The 22,661-nt window shown below is 42.7% G+C and overlaps 1 protein-coding gene and 1 long non-coding RNA gene across 8 annotated transcripts in view; one reads left to right on the forward strand and one right to left on the reverse strand.

Moving 5' to 3' along the window:
• The window catches only part of TP53INP2 (tumor protein p53 inducible nuclear protein 2), a 53,490-nt gene extending 41,139 nt beyond the window's left edge, over nucleotides 1–12,351 (forward strand). For 4 of the 7 annotated variants that reach the window (XM_028734903.2, XM_028734901.2, XM_028734902.2 and 1 more), the window contains exons 3-4: nucleotides 6,571–6,916; nucleotides 8,266–12,351. In XM_028734903.2, the coding sequence (XP_028590736.2) occupies nucleotides 6,571–6,916; nucleotides 8,266–8,515 (596 nt within the window). In that variant the 3' untranslated portion in view covers nucleotides 8,516–12,351. The remainder of the gene's footprint in view (nucleotides 1–6,570; nucleotides 6,917–8,265) is intronic. The other 3 variants (XM_077929225.1, XM_028734907.2, XM_028734906.2) reach the window with 3 other exon arrangements.
• A 3,216-nt stretch (nucleotides 12,352–15,567) lies between these two features.
• Nucleotides 15,568–22,661, reverse strand: part of LOC144327834 (uncharacterized) — a 126,084-nt gene continuing 118,990 nt past the window's right edge. Inside the window, exon 2 of the long non-coding RNA XR_013392993.1 lies at nucleotides 15,568–18,026. This is a non-coding gene — a long non-coding RNA (uncharacterized LOC144327834). The remainder of the gene's footprint in view (nucleotides 18,027–22,661) is intronic.

A 22,661-nucleotide genomic window follows, 5' to 3' on the forward strand; every position in this document is an offset into this window, starting at 1 on the left:
GTCATAGAAAACAGCTTTTTCTGAAAGCAATTCTTTCCAGTACTTCTCTAGGAGAACTTTGTGCTTTCTTTTATTTTTAAAAAGATTGGCTTGATATTGTTGATAACTCACATGACATACCACTTTTAAAGAATCAGTGCTAATTCAAGGTCTCCTTCACCAAATCCAAAGAAGTTTATTCAAAACCTACTCCCAAGTAAGTGTGTTTAAGGCTGCATCCTTCGCTTTGAAGGTCTTCGTAGCTGCCTAGCTGCTAGTTTCTCAGGCAAGTGAAAGCTCCTCCATCTTAGTCACTGATTTTTGCCTTTGCCATTTTGCTGAGCGGAAGTCAGATGACTCAGCACCCAGTGGCAACCAATCTATGACCCTTTTTGCTTGCAAATTTAGCAGAGAGAACCCAAGTAAACTATGCTGTGCGTCGCATAGATCCACCCTTTTCTGTTCCTACTGACAATCCATTGCCATGTGTGTGTGTGGGGGGGGAACATCCACCAGGCTCATGCTTGTGTTACAGATATTTTTAGATAGCCTAAGAGGGAGCTAAGAATAAAGCTACCTATCAGTTGGAAAGCAAGCCCTGTTTGTTATGTCCTCAAAATGCTTTTTGCCTGGCGTTTGGAGATTGCCTGAGGGTCCCTGCAGACTGAGGTGTTTTGTTTTGTTTTACAGGTGTACTTTCAACATGTCATTGACACAATAATAGTACATTAGTGGTGGATTGACTTGACTATCCGCACATCGCTTTGATTTACCAGTTGTTCTGTGATGTTTTCCCCAGTGTTTTCCTGCATTGTAGCCAAATGAAAGGGCGCTCTTGTGTAACAAAAGTGAGACCAAAAATCCCAGGGATTAAACCTGGCAGGTGCTCTCCCACTCTCCCCCTGGGTCATCCCCCAATGTGTGAATGTTGAGATAAGGGGCAGGAAGAGCATTTCTCTTCTCCTAGTTCACTGCACAGTAATAATGAACATGTGGGCATAAATCTGACTGTATTCAGTTAGGATTACTCTCTGAGTGGGTTTAACATCCTATCCTTGATAATCTGAAAAGGCCTCGCTCCTTTCTCAAAGCTTTACAGTGATCAGAAACTCAGTTTCTGTTTTTGCTCATCCCACTCCCTCTCTCAGCTTCCACAGCCCAGACTAATAACAAAACAAGGCTGTCCCAAGACGTTTGCTCCACACCAAGAAAAACACAATTACCTTGGAAAACCACATCTAGCAATACTGCCGGGCAACAGATGCCGCAACACTGATTTCAGCTTCACTTCCTGTCCTCACCTTTACTGTATGCAGTGCAACTTGTTGCACACAGAGAGGGAACAAAAGAGACTGGCCTGTATTTGAGTGAGAAATACATCTGGTGTATTCATTAGTTGCATGCTTTGAAATACAAAGGTGCCTAGTACAAAGAAGGAAGCCCTGGCTAGGAAACTGAAATGTGGCACACAGGGAGAAGGTGGAGAAACAGAGAAAGCTAGCCATGATGGCTGAGGTTGATGGGAGTTGGAGTCCCAGCTACATTTGAAGTACCTTAGGTTTCCTTTATCTGATCTAGAGCCATAGGAGCCAACTCCTAGGCAGGCCCCCACAAAGTTGATGGGCATTCACATTCAAACGGGGTGTGTGCACTGCATCATGTGATTGATTCTGTCAGACGGGGCTTACCTGGGCCCCCCCACAATATTTTATTCAAGTTGATACCCCTGTCTAAAGCACAGCTTAATTTGAACCAGGGTTTGGCCAAGGACTTATTTCCAAAACCTGGCCTCTGGGAGGAGAAGCAACATGTTGTCATTGCCTTATAACCAGTGGCATAGTGTGGGGGGTGCAGGGGGGGCCGGCCGCACCGGGTGCAACATCTGGGGGTTAGTGTTAGGGGGCACAAATCCACGGGTTAGGGGGCGCAAATCCGCGGGTTAGGGGGCGCAAATTACTTGCCTTGCCCCGGGTGCTGACAACCCACGCTACGCCACTGCTTATAACACAAGTTAATGATAGTCAGTCTGTGCACATCAGGGATTAGGGGAGAGAGAGAGAAAATTTCTGAGGTAGAGGATGTAGCTTCTAGCCTTGACTGATATTCCGCACTTCTATAAAATAGAAGAAAGGAATTGGGCCAGGCCTGCCATTAGACATAGCGAAGGGGACACCTCAGGCAGTAGATGCTGGGGTGGTGGGCAGTGGTGGGCAGGGGTTAGAGGGCAGAGCTTTGTGTGCCACCCCATGCAGCCCGCCCCTAACTAGTCTGTTGCTCTCAGGTGCAGTGAGGGATGCTGTCCCATTGCCAGAGTCTTGATGCCAAAATCAGAGCCTTAATTCAAGATCTCTGTGAGCACTTAACCATGGGTGCCATTTTCTCCAACTTCTTAACTGCTATGCTGTACAGTGGTACCTTGGGTTACAGATGCTTCAGGTTACAGACGCTTCAGGTTACAGACTCTGCTAACCCAGAAATAGTACCTCGGGTTAAGAACTTTGCTTCAGGATGAGAACAGAAATTGCGCCGTCGCGGCACGGCAGCAGCAGGAGGCCCCTTTAGCTAAAGTGGTACCTCAGATTAACAACAGTTTCAGGTTAAGAACAAACCTCCAGAATGAATTAAGTTCTTAACCCGAGGTACCACTGTATTATTCCAATTAGCCCATGTTGTTGACAATGATGTTGTTAGCAAAAAATGGCATGATGAGCAGGATTAGTGAGACTGATGGGCACATCAGGAAAATGCTTGAAGGAAAACAGTTTCCTTAATTTATCTAGGTTAGAGGCACATTTTGAAACTTTTAACACAACAACCCCACTCTTTTCTTTTTCCCTTTGTTTCGAAAATCTAAAAATACTTCAGTTCAAGGGGTGGGGGACCTGTGGTCCACCAGATGCTGTTAGGCTCCAGCTCCTGTCAGTCCCAGGCAGTGCAGTAAATGGTTAGGGATAATGGGAGTTGTAGTCCAGCAACATCTAAAAGGCTGCAGATTCTCCACTCCTGCTTTAATAACACTTAACATGCTTGTTGATATTTTGGTCTGTGTGTTCATTCAGCTACACACCCTGCCAAGAAGCGATGCTGTTTACATTTTCTTTTCTTTTTTAAGATCCTGCATTCCTCCTGTCAGTCAGGGCTAATTATTGCCACCTTCTTCCTGGTACTGGAATTGCACAAGCCCTAACCAAGGCCCCAGTGAACCTTTCACTGAATTATATCTTTGGTGATGAGCTAATACTGTCTAGATTGAGTAACATCCTATGAGACACAGGGCCAGTTAGCTGGACCAATGAGATGCAGCCGTGTTGCCAAATGTTTGAGAATTCTTGCACATATGCATGAATAAGGGGCATCCATAAGAGGAATGAGACACTTTGCATTCTCATACTGAAATATACAAGATTTTCTCACAACAAGAAAACCCAACACTGCAAAACTGTGTGTGTGTGCACGCGCATGCACGTGTGCAAGGGTTTTAAAAACTATTAAAACTATTTTTCCCCATGATCAGTCCTCAATTAACCTTCAACAATGGATCTCCCAAGTAACCTTTGACTTTAAAGTAGCTGCGTGGGAGCTCTGATTTTGATTAGAGGAGTTGCTCTGTTAATTGACCTCTCTCTAGAGGGCCAAACAGAAGCTGGATAGAGGGACATTGTGTTTTTCTCCTAGCAGAGCTAATAGCAGCTTGGGGGCGATTTAGAACAGGGAAACTGCACAGGGAAAAGGGTTAAACACATGTTCCTCCAGTGCAACTGCTAATCTAAACTGGATGGACCTACAACATTGTTCAAGTAGCACCCTCACCCCCCCAAAAAAAGTTTGGACATCCACTCACAGATCTGCCATATGATGTCATTTTGGCCCTCTAACCCATTTTGCAGCCCTCAGGCAGTACCTCCCCACATATCTAATAATAGTGTGAGATCCAGTGTTAGATGGCATGATACCCAGTGTGGGGAGGCTAACTCAGGTCTGTCACAAACACTTTGCAGGCATGCCTTTTGACATTTTGGTCATGTTTTGTGAGATGACCTAGGATAGCCAGAGTAACTCACACTGGCAGAAAGAGAGAGAGAGAGAGAGAGAGGTCACAGTGCACCAGGAGATTGTATACAGAAGTCACATCTACCAATACATTCAAAAGACTTTATCAGTCATGGCTCCCACCCCCCAAATAATAATAATTCATGGGAGTCTTAGTTTGTTAAAGGTGTCAAGATTTATTAGGAGATAACTCAAGGAGCTACAATTCCCAGCACCCTTAACAAACTGGAGCTCCCAGGATTTTTTAAGAGGATGCCTGTTAAACTGACATAAGAGTGCTTTAAATGTATGGTATGGTTGTGACCTAAGGCCCACTAAAATGAATGTTATTTGCATATTTTGCCATATTTTGAAGAGCAAAAAAGAGGACACATTTGCCGGCTTCTACTTTTAACTATGGATCGCTGTGATGACTCTCATTTTACATACCCATGAAAAAGAGGACGTGTCCTGGAAAAAGAGAACATATGGCAACCTTAATTTGCACAGGAGCACACATTAATCTTTGTATGTGATACACATTATCATCAATGTAAACTTTGCTGGATAATGTAAGTTAACACATGGGTCCCTGCTTGGTTTATGTTTCAAGCAGAGGAGGCAATAGAGAAAGGAAGAGGCAAGGGCAATGGGAGATGAATATGTGCAAATATGTTTCTGTGTGCTGATACAGGTTGCATGAATGCAGTGCTTGTGCGAAGGAAATGTTCCACCTTTCCCCCCTGCATGCCCTGCGAAGCATCTCCTAAGGATCAGGGTACACCCAGGGAAGGCCTGGGATGTGAAGTAGGGGATTACAGTCTGCATGGGAGAATCGGATGCTGGGAGCTTGTGCTTACTGCTCTCCCAACTTGATGGACCTTCATGGTATTCTATTGCTCATCACTGGTCTATGAGCTTCTGCGTGGCTATTTTTTAAAGCCGGTTTCCCATAAGCTAGTGGGAAGTTGCAGAACATGTTCTCCACACTCTCTGAAGGTTGTGCATTTGCAGAACAGGTTACAACAGTGTCCGGGTTACAACATCCAGAGTGAGACGCTTCTGCTGTCTTCTTGACTAGGCTGCTGCTTCATATTACAGCCCCTAGTGGTTAGCTAGTTGCCAAGTTTTCCGAGTATGCTGATGTCCCCTTAATTATGACAGCGGGAAGCAATGATTTGTTGTGCCCCTCGTGAACTAGTGAATTCTCTCCATAGTGACTGGCAGTTGCTCTGCGTTCCAACTCTACCGTTTTTGGCACCCAGACCTGCTTTGCTTTCCCTCCTTTACCTGGAGGTTAGAGATAAGTTTTTCTCGCTTTCCCATAATCTTCCAAAGTTGGAAGATTTAGGATAGACAAAAGGAAGTCCTGGTGGATAATTGTGCTCACTCAAGTGGATAATATTGGTATTAAAATATTGTGTGTGTGTGTGTGTGTGTGTGTGTGTGTGTGTGTGTCTATATATGTGTATGTCAGTGGGACTTGGTGGCACATCACTGTGTGTAGGGTTGTTGTCTTAATGTCAAATGGAGCATTTCTGTTTTCCCTCTTCCTAGTCACTGTGTTTGGATTTGAATCTGTTGGGATGGATTGGAAAGGGAGATGAACTGGTGAGGTCTCTGTCTTCTCTCCTTCTCCATTAGGGGATGCCATCTGTACCAGCCTGCCTGTTTCTTGTACCTTATTGTATTGTTTTGCCATCCATTTCATTCTTCCATTACTTCTTTTCTTTCTTCTTTTGAACCAGTAATTCCTTTTAAATATGCATACATTTAAATATATTAGCACATGTGGGTATGATATGTCTGGTTTTCACCATCTTGGGAGAGCTAGGCACTCTTACTATTTGGCAACGCTCTTTGTAGCTCCACGTTCCTCTGGCGCTTTGGTAACCCACCATGGGAGGACTTCCTTGCTTTGCTTGTGGGTCGTCACTCTTGTTGATTCCCCTCCTTCAACCAGCATGGTGGCTCACACTTTTGCAAGGCTGGACTGTGTGTACAAGCAACCCCAGGCGTCTCTTGGGGGCCGCCATGTTTTTAGGGGCATTGACGGGGCAACAGACACTCTGAGAGGAGCACCTCCAGGTTCCCTGCCGTTGTTGCAAAGGATGCTGGGAAACTAATCTCAGATGGGGTGCAGCTGCAGTTGCAAGTGCTGCTGGGGCTCACCGCTTGGGTGGCAAGGCGCAGCTACCTGGGGTGGCAAAACATCTTGAGCCAGCCCTGACTCCTCAGGGAAGGTTTTGGGATGAATTACAAAAATGCCTTTGGGGTGTCATTTGTACTAATAATGCCCCCTTTCTCTTCTCCCTCCCTCACCCCTTCCTTCCCATCCATTGTATATTGAATGTGTGTGCCACCTCTCCCCTCTTAATCCTCTCCCCACCCCTGCACTGCCTTGCACAACCCTTGCATGGCTTTGAACAACGGTAACTACCTTTTTTTTTTTTTTTTGCTTTGGTTTTGAATTTTTTAAATTATTATTTTTGCTGTCGTTGCTCTTGTTCTGGCTGTCCTCCCGTTTTTGTGTGGGTGGTGACTCTTGTTGTCTCTCATTAGATAGTTACGCTTCAGCCTCCAGTAAGGAGCGGCGGGTAGGTGAGAAGGATTCTGTTTGTGCTTCTCGTTGCCGCCGTGGGTCCCCTCCACCTACCACGTCTTCGCCCCACTCCCTCAGTGACTGTGTCAGCAGGTCCATGCCCTCTCAGCCTGACCCCTGCTTGATGGACGAGAGTTGGTTTGTTACCCCTCCCCCCTGTTTTACTGCAGAAGGTCCTGACCCCGTCAGCATGGAGAGCAACCCCATGGAGGACCTTTTGATTGAACATCCCAGTATGTCCGTCTATGTCACCAGCAGCAGCATCATTGTGGAAAGGGAGAATCCTGAGGAGCACATCCCTGAAGGGTAAGCTCAGATCTTTCAGGGAAATGAGCCAAGACATTGGCTACTAAGAACAACCTCACCCACTATCAGATTTCATTACCATAATAATAATAATAATAGAATTAATTTAGGCAAATGAGTCTTGACTGATGACATTCTAAAATTAATTCATTAACTGATGAAGAGCAAATGCAAATAGTGTCCAAAGTGACAATTGCCACAATCTTTAGAAATATAGATGTCTATGAAATTAAGTATTGTGCGGGTGGCGCTGTGGTCTAAACCATTGAGCCTCTTGGGCTTGCTGATCAGAAGGTTGGTGGTTCGAATCCGCCAAATGGGGTGAGCTCCTGTTGCTCTGTCGGAGCTTCTGCCAGCCTAGCAGTTCAAAAGCATACCAGTGCAAGTAGATAAATAGGTACTGCTACGGCGGGAAGGTAAACGGCGTTTCTGTGCGCACTGGCTTCTGTCACAGTGTCCCGTTGTGCTAGAAGCAGTTTAGTCATGCTGGCCACATGACCCGGAAAGCTGTCTGTGGACAAACACCGGCTCCCTTGGCCTGAAAGCAAGATGAGTGCCGCACCCCATAGTCACCTTTGACTGGACTTAACCATCCAGGGGTTCTTTACCTTTACCTTTTTTTACCTGTGTGGAAAAAAATAGTGTTCTCCCTGCTCATAATGCTATGTGAGAGAGGGGGTTATTTTTTTGTTTTTGTTTTGTTTTATTATGTATTTTGTGTTCTTATTCTGCCCTGGTATGAAGGGTGGTATACAAATTTAATAAATAAGAATAACTCAGGAACATCCACTGAAGCAGAATGTTGATCAGTTCTGTACTTGTGCCTTTTCTGCTTCTTCCATCATTGAACATGATAACTTCATTTTAAAAGAATTGGGTGTGTTATTCTTGCATCTGACTGTTTTGATGTTGTACATGCAAACGCATTCAAATATAGCTGATTTCCTACACACACTTTTTTTTATTATTTAAGCGACTAGGGTGTAGAAATAGTCCTGAGACCTGGAGGATGGCAGTGAAGCTCATATGTTCCCACCACGTATACAGTGTAATGTGTAACATGTTCAAATGCACAGACAGTTCATTCCATCCCTATCCCTGCAGAGAGGAGGGAGATCGCATGAGTTGTCTCTGCATACAACTGGTTCCATGTTTTGTGGCAGGCGCATTGGGAGGGCACAACTATTTCTGCTTCCCCGCTACACTTATGAGTGGACTGTTTTCGGTAGCTTTGATGAATAAGGCCTTTTGCAACTTTAGCGGAAGTCTCTTTTATGTCCTCTCAAGTACGCCTAATCCTGCCAAGAGCCTTGAACCACCCTGAGTCTTGTGTACCTTTGTTTCTGCAGTGAGGTACCTGAACGCCGTTTGCAGCGTCATGCCCCTCACCACTCCACCTCTCTTGCCACCAAGGCCGCCATCTTGGAGAAGGTCAACCAAGTGCGTCGGATTCAGAGGGCAAAGCAGCTGTCGGAGAAGCACAAGTTCAGTCAGAAAGTCATGCAGCGGCAGAACCGCACCAGAGAGTGCTGCCCGCGACGGGCCAAACACCAAGGCAGCTTTGTCTACCAGCCATGCCAGCGCCAATACAACTACTAAGCTACTTCAGGAAGTCTACACTGTGGGGCATTATCCTTTTAACTTTCAGCTTCACCAGTTCCTCACAATGCTTTCTTCAGCCAAGAGGGTCATCTTCGTCCATTTTCTGAAATAAACCCACTCCCCTCACCCCTTTGAGAAAACCTCCTATGTTCTCCTGAACTGGCAACGTTCAATAGTTGTTCTTTTGTGGGCTTTTCATGGGCTTTATATCTCCACCCCCACACCCCCTTTTCAGCAAGAAATACATTTTCTGATCTACAGCTTCCTTTATTTTTGGGTTTAATCTTCCCCATTCCCATCCCTCCATCCACGAGCGTGGATTTTGATTTGGATCTGAAGGTGAGAGAAACCCAACATGACCCAGTAAAATGTCCCAGTAATAAGGCTGCAGGTCTATTTTGAAACTCCAATGTGGGTTGTTGTTGTTTTTAAAGAAGTGTTGGAGAAATATTCATGCCTCTTAGTTACAAAGAAAGGCCATTTATCTCTGGTTATATTCTTGATCACCAAGCGGCATGAAATCACACACTCGTTATTGTAGAAATTACCAGTGGTAGACTAATTGGTGCTTCCAGTGAATATATCACAATTCAATTTCTTTCCAGTGAGTTACGTACATAGTAGGGCCAAATGGCCTTGTCATTTCCTTTGGTCCCTTGTTGTTGCACTAGGGAGCCTATGACATCAGTGCCTTTCTTTATGACATCACACTCTCTACAGTGTGGTGTCACAAATTGAGATACCAGGTTCATGTGCAAACTGGAACACAAAAATAACAAATAAACCAAACAAGTCCCAATGGAACTACTTAAAACTATATCTTATGACAGATGTCTTTCCTTTAAAAATACACTAATTGCATATTTGTTCCTTTCACTGGGCTGATGTGGTGGCTAGTCATGAGGCATTCTGGCATATCCTTAATTTTACTGGGGCTGTAAGACCCATGAAAATCTATGGGAGTTTTGCCATTGACTTCAATTAGAAGATGGATTGTGTCTGAATCTTCAGTTCAGTAGTGTCATGTGATGTGAAATGGACCCTTTGAAAGTTCATTTTGAGCAGCTGTAACTGCCAGCAGTGGTTTATGGGTGCTGCAGAGGTTCACAGTTATTGAAAGGTCAAGCTTGCATTAACGTTGCTCTTAATCACACATGGCCTTTTTGAAATCCCTCTGATTATTTGCATAAAAGCTATCCTAGTTTTTCTTGCCATATCATTCATGGCTCCATAACTTCATGAGCAAGTGTTTAAACCCATGTGTACAGAGCACAGTTGGATGTGGTACTTTTTAGAAGGACATCAGTTTGTGTGTGTAAGTGTAAAATAAAATAACTTCTAAAAAGGAAGGAAAAAAAACAAATTTTAAAATCCTAAATTTGCATCTTTACCCCATGCATTTTACCCTGAGGCTGATCATGGCAAACTTCCTCCAATGAAAATATTTCCTTGTCCTAAGGAAAGAAATTATTAAAAGTAATCTGAATAAAATAGAAACAGACGTTTGGCAGAGACTCTTGTTCTGAGGACTTTTATCAGGTTGAGTTCTAAGGGCACCAACCAGCTATGTCTGTGACAATTGGTTTCAATGGGAAACAGATATGTAAATAGTCACATTTCTTCCATTGGTTTCAGTGGGATGGCAGGATCATGCCTTAATATTATGTTTAGTGGGGAAACATCATTTTTCGATCCTTGCCAACAGTAGAGCACTTCATATTCATTCATGTTATCTTATTCTGGTGTTGATGCTAATGCCAAGGTCCTCAGCAAAGAAAGGGGCTTACACATAATTTTAGAGGTAATAAAGTATGTTGGAGGAAGTAATGAAGGATGTTAGATAAGAGATTGAATGAGGCTGGAGGGATGAAGTAAGTGGGTCAAAGACAGAAGGTAAAATAAAGTGTCCTATGCACACTTTCTCGAGAGTAAGCACCACTGAATTCAGTGGATAAGTAGGTTCAGGCTGCGTGTCAGTGAAGAAGGGATCTGAAGTTGTTGACCAGGTGTAAGCCAAAGACATGGAGGTCTGGACCCTGGAGAGTAGAATGAATACCCTCTAGAGAACAGCATGAGTACCCACACTTTGAAGAAAGTCTTTTAGAATCTAGAGCACCCAATAAACATAGTCATTAGATTATGAGAACAAATAGCTTTGATTCTGTAGCCAGATTCTGTAGGAGGTCTCCTCTGATCAAGACCATTTCAGGAATAACTGGGTTTCACTCTAATTATTTTAGACAAGCATTGTCCTGTTAAAAACAATCCCATATGAAATACCTGCAACGAAACTGTAATTTTTTAAACATTTATACTGTATTCTTATTCATTTCCCCACCCACCCCTTCTATCAAGTTAATCACAGTGTTCACATCCTGATTATGGTCACAATGACCATTGATTCTTAAACACTTGCTCAGTCTGGTTGAGATCTGAAATTTTCTGTCATATTTAATCTGTACTGAGCTTAGGAATTTCCTATATAAAACCTCATAATGATCATTTGGTACTGTCTATATATACATTTTAAAAAATAAGCTTGATACATGTTTAGAATAAGAAAGTAAATTATGTACTGAAACTCAGCTGAAAGGGAAAAAAGGTAGCATTTCAGTGCTGTGGTTTTATAGGGTTGCCATACATCAAAAAGTGAAAAGTTGTTGAGCAACCCTAGGTTTTAGAACCACCCACCCCTTATACTGTATAATATCACATTCTGCATGTGTTTCAAAAATGGCTTACCATGTGAAATTTGGAGAAGGGGGCTGCTATTGAAGAAATATAAGCCTAAAGCCTCTTGGCTAAGGGAATTAGCTGTGTGGTCCTGGGGGTCCTGGGCTGTGTTTCTAAAGTCAATAGCTTTATATTCACATGACACAACTGAACGGAAGATTTCCATCTGAGCTCAAATCAGACTAAAATTGTCTTCCACCGACCCGATACTGGCACTATACCTTGGCAGAACAGCATAGTAGAAATCCAGCTTTGTTAGCCATGTCAATGTTGGGAAAGTTGCCCCTATTGAATGTCTGCCTGTTCCACTGCTGTCAGATGAGCAAAAAAAAAAAGTCACCCTAAATGTTTTTCCAAAATTTAAACTACTCATCCAAACAGATGTTGGAAACTTACATTTACTATACATTTGACCTGCTGGTGAAGAAGGTAAATAAAGACCAGATCTCACCCTAAAATCTTGACTTCTTCCTGTTCTTCTGCCATTCCCACACCTATTTGCTGTCTTCATTACTCTTGAAGAGCTGGTGTTCATCACCTTGTCCTTATGAAATTGATGGCAAAACCCCCGTATAGGATCAGCCTTTGTGCCTTTTAACTGCTGCTGAAGAGGCATCAGTTTCAGCCAGTTATTGGTACAGAGGACTTGGCAAGCACCTTAACAAGGGCAGAACCTCAAAACTTGGTTGCTGGCATCCCTTGTCACCAGCTGCATGTTACCTCCAGGAGTAGCAGTTGAGAAAGACATGCCAAAATCCTGGTTCTTCATTTCTGAAGATAACACTAGACAGTTGCCCAAATTTCGTTTTATGTGTGAGTGCTAACACTTCCGCAGAAAGCCGTGGGGCCGACCTATCAGATAGAGAACGTCAAAGCTAATTGATTTAATTTTAGTTCTGGGGCAAATGCACTTGACCTGGAACTGAAAGCAGAGCAATTCAATTTATGACTGATTCTTCCACTTCTCCTTTAACTTACCAGGAAGGCGATAGAACTGGCAGGCCTGAGCGGGAGTCCTATGTACCTGTATGGTGGTGGCCACAGATTATGTCGGTTTCATTTGTGTCTGATTAAAATAGGGAGATTAACACTTTCTCTAATCTTGTGTTTACATCTTTTTGCCTCTGTCATGTCACATTAAATGCCTTTTACCACTATAGCAGCTCTTGAACAAATCAAGGTGGTTTATTTGAAGAGCTGAAACACATTGGGGGGTGGGGGGCAGGGAGTGCAAATTCAATGAGTTTTGCATGTGGGAATTATCACACAAATGCCCAGATCCGCTTTGAATCTGACAATTCAAAGATATTGAAAGCTGCATCTTGAATGTGATAATTTAATCTGGAACATTAGGAGTTAATTTTGGGGTGGATTTCATTATGTTGAGTCTATATAGCTTAATATTCAAATTTTGGAAATAAGACTTTTGACATCCCCCTCCCCACCCTAAAAAAAATCACAAATATTGAATATCTCTGTTTTTTAAATGTCATTTATGAGAAAGAGAGTGATGTTAGCGATTTCTGTTTTGATTCACTGGGTACTCTTTATTTTCGTTGCTGCAGAAATCAATTTTGGGAGGGGGCATCTCACCAGAATAGGGCTTCTTTAAGTTTGCAGCTCTACAGCCCTGTGACACACCATGATGTCTGGTTGTGATGGGGAAACTACACCTCAAAGCTCTGAAAGGGCTGGAAGACCCGATCCATTTAAAATGTGGACATCACCTCTTACTACCACTTAGTCTTACAAGCTGTAGGTGAAATTTATTCCCACCATCTATGCTTCATTGTCAGTGAATCATGATTTACATGGTAATTGAACTTTTGCAAAGAAAGAGAGACTTCTGAAAACACCTGTATTCCAAACAGTGGCTTCAAAGAGTAGATTTCCTGCTTGGCAGGGGGTTGGACTCGATGGCCCTTGTGGTCTATTCCAACTCTATGATTCTATGATTCTAGATGAGTTTGGAGCCTCTCCTTCCTTCTTTCTCCATGTCCTTAAGAATTCAAACTGTTTCATGTCTCCAAAGGAACGTTAGAAAGTCCATTTTTCTAAGTAAAAACTGGATTAGGTCACTTACTTACCTTTTCCTCCAATGCCGCTTTCTGTCCCCATCTCTGCAACATGTCCAAGAGGTTCTGACACCTTAACACAGAGATGGGGAACCAGTGTTGTTGGACTGCAGCTCTCATAATCCCTGAACACTGGCTACGTTGGCTAGAGTTGATGGAAGTTTGAGTCTTACAACATCTGGAGGGCCACAGTTTTCCCATCCCTGCCTAAAACCAACACACTTAGAAAAAATTATATTGGCTTCAATGGGATATTCTTGCAGGTGTGCTCGGGGAAGGGGGGTAGTCCCAGTGTTAGATTCCTTCTAGAGATGTTGCCCTCCTACGGGGGTCAAAAATTATGGCAGTGTTTCACTCTGAGCAATGGGGCCTGGCTTCCTACTTCGCGCCCCATTAAAATTAGCATCGTATCTTTGACTACAACCTTAAACATGCTACAGTAAGTTGCGTGATACCGTCCTCTGGTGATACTGTATAACTGGGTGACTTTATTATGTGAGCACTTGCACCTTTCGATTGTTTCTGCTGGTTTGGTGCCTTAGCAGTGCACACAAAGAAATGCAGACAGCGGTTAGCAGGAAAAATAAGTATTTTACTGGCACAATTTTGCAGGTCTTCCCACCATTTTTCAATTATACTTGAGCACTTGGCCTTCGAAAAGGCTCCCAGGGTAGTGGCATTCCTTTCACAATGAGTGTAAAATGATGATGATGATGATGATGATAAATACTTTAACAGCTCACAAGTTGTTGCCCTTTAATGATACCCGAAATCATCTGCTTGAAGCAGCCGCCTCACTCTGCCTAATGGCAGTGTCAGCCCTAACAACAAGTACTTATCCCATAATATTATTGCTTCCACTCTGAAGACTATTGCGAGCTCAGCCTGAGCTCAAAATATGCCCTGTGTAGTTTATATTGACCAGATTCGTGACACCATCCATGCCCCAGGCTTAGTTTTTAAAAATGCTAGAACAGGTTTTTAATGTTTTTAATATGCTGAGAAGTGGAGCACTAGAGTTTCATCATGTTCCTGTGATGCTAAAGGCAAACGGGGCTATTGAATCATGTCCTGCCAGTGAGCTTCCCCGAGGGATTTTCCTGGCTAACACCAGAGACAGATTGGTGGATTAGAAGGACTCTTGGTTAGATCCAGCAAGACAGTTCTTACAATGCAGGAGAAGGGGGGGGGAGCTAAGGGGTTAATCTCTCAAAGGTGCAGAAATGTAACCAATTTCTTAAGCTCGTAGAACAGTACAAATTTTGGGGAGGAGAAAAGGTTCAATGGTTGAGTGTGCGATAGCTGAATTCAGAAAACAGAAATTCAAGCTATTTTTTTCCTCTCAGATCACCTGGATCTAGTTCCCATCTGTGAAACGGGAGCCTCATAGCCATGTTCTGAGAATAAAACAGGATCTAGAGTTCTTATGGTAAACACAAAAACCTCCTTACTGCAGAGCAAATTCCAAAGTCTAATGATAAAATGTTAACCTGCTCTTTGTCTACATCCTATAAACACTGTAATTTAAAACACCTGTATAATGTCTGCATTGTTTTTGCTGTCACTAGCAGTTCAGGAAAGCCATCTTAACATTCTCATCCTGGCAATTCAGTGATCAGTCCCAAGAATGGTGTTCAAAAATACCAACTACATAGTGCTCTCCTGTGTTAAGCCGAAGGAAAGGTGCTTAAAATAATAACTTCTGTGTGTGTTTGTGTATGTGGGTGTGCATTCACATTTGTAAATATGTTACAACAATGAGAGGATGCAAGCATTTTTTTTAAAACTTCAACCATTTAAAAGTTGTGACTAGCTGTAATGCTCCTGAATGAATGGCTGGGAGAGTGTTGCAATGGCATTGTTTATGGGATAGGCCAGGGGCAGCCAATGTAGTGCTCTCCAGATGTTGCAGGATTGCAGCTCCCATGATTCCTGTCCATTGGCCATAGTGACTCCAGTTCATGGGAGTTGTGGGCCAAAACATCTGGAAAGCACTGTGTTGGCTTGGCTACCCCTGGGATCAGTTGAGTTCTAACTTCTTTTTTATTTGTATAGGGAAAATTTACAGCATGGACTCAGGGACAAAACAAACAATGGTTGTTACCTTAAAAACACATGTTTTAGAACTGTTTGATTTGGATGGGTATTTTGTCGTTGTATGTATGAGTCTGTTGATACAAATTTGCATGTCCTAAAGAAATTTACGAACTTGATAGAACTGCTGTTTTGTTTTTCTTAAAAAAGAAAGAAAGATATACCTTAGCATAATTTGTGAAACATACTCTGCAACTAACTGCTGCCTTTTGGTCAAGGAAAAAGGACTTGATTGCCACTGGCTTGGCTATATAACAGAATTAAAGCCAGTCTTTGGGATGTGACCGTTTTTAACAATGGCACAACCATATTGCGGTACTCCCGCACAGCAACGTGTGGATGACAAGTTGGAAAAGTGAGAGTGGCCATTTGTAACTCACTTCCTCTTTTAGACCTGCTCTCTTGTAAATACTGTTACATACGTACAATTATATAATATAAATATATTTAAGCAATATTTTTTGTCAAAGTCCCCAAGTGTTTTGAGGGACACTGAGGAGGCAAAGAGAGCCAAGGCCTGTGCTCTGGAGAAAACCATAGCCAAGCCTATCACTGAGCTACAAACCATGAGGGAGCTCTTGCCCACCACTGGAAGTCAATGGGAATGAGGTAGAATTTCACTGGCAGAGAATACTCTGGGATATTTGCAATAAATGGCATAGGGAAGGGACACCTCAACATTCATTTGATTTGTTTAGTAATAATGTAATTAGTCAGTTGCACTTAAAAGCAAAAAGAAAAGCAAGGAAGGCTAAAGCGCTCGATGGCAATCATACATCATGACAGAGATTTATTTTCCCAGTCACATTTAAATGAGTTTTGTTTTTGTGTACTGCTAGCAGCTGTAGACCCTTCCTGACTAGGCAGTAAAGAAGAAACTGAAGTCAGATGCCTAAACACACTAACTAGAAAATAAGTCTCATTTAACTGAGAGAAATTTGTTTCTGTTTGGAATGGATGGTCAAGGCCATCTCAAACATTAAAGGGGGGGAAATAGGTCTCCACAGTGTTTCATTGATGTCTTTGCTGTACGATTTCAGAGACATGAGTAAGCCCCAATTTAAATAATAGGAAGAAAAGTTTAGTTTGATAGGCCAAACTACATATAATGGAAACCTCAGTTCTATTGATGTTCTACATATAATGGAAACATTGGTTCTATTGACACAGTAAGCGGCCATGTTTACTGTGAGGACACACAGTAGGATAACTAAATTTAAACATGTGGTTTTGTTATATCCATACATCTTTATTTCAAAATATACAATTGGTGATGCCTTTTAATAATCCAACGGAGTTCAAAGTTCCTACCTCAAAAAACCTTTTCTGTATTGATTTGTTTGATGCAGAACCGTTGAGTTTTCCAGAAGATTCTGGAACACATTCTAGGGCCCACAATGGATGCCAGAGAAGCCTGTTGGGCCAGTCAACCTATGCAAACTAAGAGTAAATTCTAGACTATATCCAGTAATCCCCACCTGTAGTTAAACATTGCAGAGAAAGTTTGGTAACCTTGTCACAGAGCTCATAAGAAGCCTTCTGAAAAGAACAATCTTTATTTGACCATAATGTCACATAAACCATGACAACTGCTCTGTATGGTCATTTGTTTCATGCCCCCCCCCCTTTAGAAACAAAATCATGTTAATTTGCAGCCAGATGCACTAAATGGAAAAATGTAGTGTCCCCTTTCACTCTTATTTTCTGGCAGTTCCTAAATTCTTACAGAAGGGTGAATCTTACGTACTGTGGACAACCAGCCAATATCCAATTGCTGATTTCAGCACTAATTTGTAGGACACAAAAAAGCTAGAACAGGTGGCTAGGGATACCATTCTTTTGATTACTTAAAGCGTAATACCCATTCATTCCAGGACAGATCCAAGAGAAGTGGATTGTGCTCATTTCAGCTCATGCATAGCTCAAGAGCAAATTGATAGAATACAAAGTAAAGCCACAGCAATAAAACACACACACAGCCCTTTCCCATTTGTTGGAATAATTGGCTGGTTTTTGCTAGTGACATGATGCATGCTTCCATCTTGTTTTTCAGTCCTCTTCTTTCCTTTGTTTTTAAGAGAAGGTGATTTATTTTATTTTATTTTATTTTAGTTCTCACTTTACATTATCCAGGTCTCCATTTTGAACTGAATTTTATCCTCAAAATTGGTCATGGTCATGATATATATATTTTAAAAATACTATCCACATAATTTTTCGTATCGCCCCTTTTACTATTTTTAAAGTGACATCTCACTGAAACTAAGAAATAAATCTTAATGTAAATAATAGACTAGAGATGGGAAATGGGGCGCATTGGACATTGTTGGACAACAACACCCATCATCCCTAGCCACTGGTCATGCTGATTGCAGGATGGTGGGAATTAGAGTTCAAAAATATCTGGTTCCTTATCCTTGTAACAGTCTAAGGTGGATTGCACATGGCAAATCTCCAGCTACTAATTTTGCAGGGAAATCTTACACACCTGATTGAAACGGTTATGCTAGAGGAACGTGCCCAGAGTGTCCATAGTGTTGACATTATAGCACCTTTTGTGATATGCGATTATCATCACAATTGCTGTACCATGTGTAAACATGTAGCTGCATATAACATGCTTTTGGATAAAGCATTCAGAGATTCAGAACCACCATTGCCATTAAAAACAAAAGCCCTAACCCAGCTCCCTTGTTAGCTTTGTGTCCTGTATGGTGAGGACACCTATGGCCTCCGAGATGCTGTTAGACTCCAACTCTCATTATATCTATTCAATGGCCATGTTCTCTGAGGCTGGTGGGAGTTGGGAACCCAACAGTTGCAGAGCCACAAGTTTCCTATCCTTGCTGTATGGACATCCACATCAAAACACATTTTCATACTTCGTCTCTGATCTGGAACTAACAGTACGCACTTCTGACACTGCATATGTCTTTGACAGTGTTGGGGATGCACACTTCCATCTTGAAGTGCAAGGAAACAAACTTCCTTAGCAATATACTGCATTTCTGATGCCAGTTGGAATGGATGTTTCAGATTCATAATGTTAACGGGGGTAGGGTGGATCCCTGACCTGGAGGCAAGGCCAAAGAAAGGTGGAGAAGGTACCCAGAGGACTCAAAAGGGTATTCTAGTCTAGGCCCTTTTCCTGAATTTACTAGGGAAATGGCACTACTTTCCACATTTGGATTGTGGCTCCAGGTCTCCCAACTGCATTTTAACTCCTTCCTCAGTTGTTCTTCCTTATGATGAAAATATAGTTTATTCTCCTAACAACCACATTCCTAGTCTTTTCCTATTATAGCCTAATTTGAACTGTCAAGTAGCATTTGAGTGGTACGATATTTCCTTATAATCAGCCCTGCTTTCTACTCATATTGCTTCACTTCTGCATTATACATCTTCACACTGTATTTATTATAGATTTGTGCATCTGTCTTTCATACGCCCCTCGCCCACTTTCACATGATTTGGCTTCACTATTCTCTAAGGAACATATACATCAAAGAAAAGACACAAATTGATTCAGGCCACCATAGTTAATGTCCTACTACACAAAGATGGCTGCAGATTAAATGCTACAAATATATGTATGGTGGTTTTAAAATTGCAGGCTTTTTTAAAGCATACTAAGGGCTTGATTTGATAAATACTGTATTTTACCAAACCAAGGGCCTTTTGGCAAGTTGCAGTTTTGTTCCTTTGTTCTCAGTATAAGTAATTTTCAGGATGAGAGTCACAAACATGAAATACAACACAACACAACAATACAATACAATACAATACATGGCCAACCTTTCAACATGAGGTCATCTATACCTTTAGCAAGTACATAGGTGGGGAAATTTCAACAAGCGCAGGTTTTTAGACCCCTTCAGCACTGTGACATGACAATAAACTATACCTGCTGGAATTCCACTTCTACACGACCATGGAACAGACATAAACCCAGATGCTGAAAGGTTAGGCCTCCTCCATTTGTACCCTTGTTTTAATCATGCTTCCAGACAAAAGCACACTGTGAAACCAGGAATCTCTCTGCAGATTCCTGCATCAGTCACAGAAGAACATTGTGATTTTGGTCACAAAAGTGAGTCATTTGAATGCTTAAAGCAAAACAAAATGTAGAAAGCAGCTACCGCTGATTTCCGCAACCTGTCAATGGAGCTAGGGACATTTCCGCAGCATAGAACCATAGAGAATATGGATCCAGCCACCTTTCCCATGGAAAATCTTTGCTTACATTCTCAAATTCTCACATTCTTACAGCAAGCCAGGCCGTTGGGTCCACCTTGCTCAGTATAGTTTACACTGACGGCTTTCCGGGATTTCAGGCGGGGGTTTCTCCCAGCCCTACCTGGAGCTGCTGAGGATTAACAGAGGGCCTTCTGTGTGCAAAGCAGAGGCTGTACCACTGAGCTACAGCCCTTCCCCTACCACAAGCATTTTGTCAAAACCGTATTAGGGTAGCTACCTTTTGTTTTTCCCCCGAAGGCTTTTCGAACCAAAAAGTGCTGTTTTGGTTTAAGTCTTAAAAACCCATTAAAAATGTATTAAAATGTATTAAAGCATTTATTTTATTTTAGACACATAAACACACTTACCCCCTTCTCTGCTGTTATAATGCCACTTCCAAAGGTGGGAGGGGGAACCTTTGCATTTCGAATGGACATGCTAGAGAGGCAAATTCATTTCTGGTCATTCTCTCTGTTCTGTTCTGCTGACGGGGAAGCGGGGGCATGGTTTTTAAGCAAGGATCCTTATTGTATGCCTTGCAATAGAGGGTTTGACTAGATGGAAGTCTGCCCACCAACCTTTTCCGCATCACTTATACCCTAGAACAAATACCTTGTTTAAACAAAATGTGTCCTTATGTGTTTGTTACCTGCTGAAGAAGTATATGGAAGGAGGAAGCCCATTGCTTGTAGGGTACTGTTTAGGCATTTGCAAGGAGTTGACAGAGCAAAGGACACAACTGCCTCAAAGTGTTCTGTGGTGTGCCTGTGTGTATGTAATATGGTTTTGATTGTTAGACTGTAATGGTGTCCTCTTTTTGGGGGGTAGGGGTGGGACAAGAAATAAAAAATATATTTAAACCATAACCGATGTGTTTACTGGATTTCTTAAAATACAAGACACAGTGATATAAGGCTTCTAATTAGTCAAATGCCCCACTTAAGAGAATTTGTTTAATAAAGCCTCCATTCTATCAGTGCTTATAGCAAACTCTCAAGATATCTGAAACCCTACATGAATGAGACGTTATGTGGTTTTATAAACGGGATAAACTTGAGGAAACACTTCAGTACAAGCCAATTTAGTCCTAGTGGCTACAGCTGGAATAAACCAGCTGACATTTCTCTTGTTGGTTTGGCAATTGGGCCATTTGGCAATTGAGACCCAGGAAGAGAAAGCAGATACATACTGGTTAATTTGCACAGGATTTCACATGCCAACCAAATAGAGATCAAAATGAAATGAACCTTTCTGAATGGGTGGGCTACGGATCTAAAAATAATGGAACCTGAGCTAAAGCTTTGTCTGCATATTTACATGGCCAAGTCCTTGCACACCATACTACTTCCACATTGCCTCCATGCTCCTTCCATTTGCATATGGGCCTCTGTTGCTTTGCTATCTTTTCCCATGTGTTGTGAGCTGCCTTGCCACGGAACAAAGAGTACTTTACCATGTGCTAAGCATGAAAATATTCATGAACATTCCTTGATAGTAGCAGATATATGCTAAGATTTCACTTTTTCCTTTTTAAATACACTTCTATTCACAGTTTTAAGAATGCTTTGGGTGGGGAAGAGAGACTTTTTAACTTGCAATGATCACTGCTCAGCAGATGCTTACAACAACCACACACTTGAGTAGTACACATATACCGTATTTTTCGCACCATAGGACGCACTTTTCCCCCTCCAAAAATGAAGGGGAAATGTGTGTGTGTCCTATGGTGCGAATGCAGGCTTTCGCTGAAGCCTGGAGAGTGAGAGGGGTCGGTGCGCACCGACCCCTCACGCTCTCCAGGCTTCGCATACCTCTCCGCAAGCAGCGGGAGCGCTCCCGCTGCTTGCGGAGAGTTGCCTGCATGCCGAAGCCTGCGCGCGCTGCGCTCAGCGCGTCCAGGCTTCGCGGACCTCTCCGCAAGCAGCAGGAGCGCTCCCGCTGTTTGCGGAGACTTGCCTGCATGCTGAAGCCTGCGCGCGCTCAGCTCAGCACGTCAAGGCTTCGCGCACCTCTCAGCAAGCAGTGGGAGCGCTCCCACGGCTTGCAGAGAGCTGCTTGTTTGGGGGCTGGGGTCGGGGGAAGCTCGAGCTTCCCCTGCCCCAGCCCCGCGCCTGGGGGGAAAATAATTTTTTCCCCTTTATTTCCCCCCAAAAAACTGGGTGCACCCTATGGTCCGGTGCGCCCTATGGTGCGAAAAATACGGTACATTTCAAAAATGCTAGTTCTACTTCAAGGAATTTATTTCAGTTTCCCCTAGGAATTGCTTGAAGCACTACAAAATCCAGCAAAATGGGGGTTGACCCAACTGGGACAAGAGACAAGCAAAATTAATGTGACCGTGATAATCTACAATTCTGTTTCCAACTCTTGCAGAAGATATTATTTGTATAGAGTAAAGCAATAAAGCATAACACATCTACTGTGAGAGTTTAATTTTGTTACATGCATGAGGACAGGAAGATCAGTGAGAGGAGCAGAGGCACATAGTCCTGAAGTGTACTTTTAAGGCATGGTGAGCTAATGCGATGCCCTCTAGACTTTGTTGCACTATTTCTGACTACTGGCAATGCTGGCTGAGAATGATGGGTGTTGTAGTCCAACAACATGTGGAGAGTTCCACATTGGTTACTACTGCTTTAAATGTTCCCAGAAAGCAAGCATTCCTGAGAAGCAGCCTCCACTCTCAAAACACAGGATATAGCTCAGCTAGTGTTCCAACACTCAACAACCAACAGAAAATGGTCACGTATACAGAGAAGACCACAGGTCTTGCTAGCTAGGGATACTCTGAAGACCACAGGTCTTGCTAGCTAGGGATGATGGGAGCTGTAGTCCAAAAACAACTGGAGACCCAAGTTTGGGAAACATTGCTCTAGACCTATATCCTTGGTTCCACACATCACAAGCCTGGCTGGAAGTGAACCAAGTAAAGGAAGGAGTAACAAAGACAGTGAAGGACGAGAGATTTGAATAGATCTGCCCTATGATACCAAGGAGTTTGGCTG

This window comes from Podarcis muralis, chromosome 5, assembly GCF_964188315.1.
Source record: "Podarcis muralis chromosome 5, rPodMur119.hap1.1, whole genome shotgun sequence".
Taxonomy (NCBI): domain Eukaryota; kingdom Metazoa; phylum Chordata; class Lepidosauria; order Squamata; family Lacertidae; genus Podarcis; species Podarcis muralis.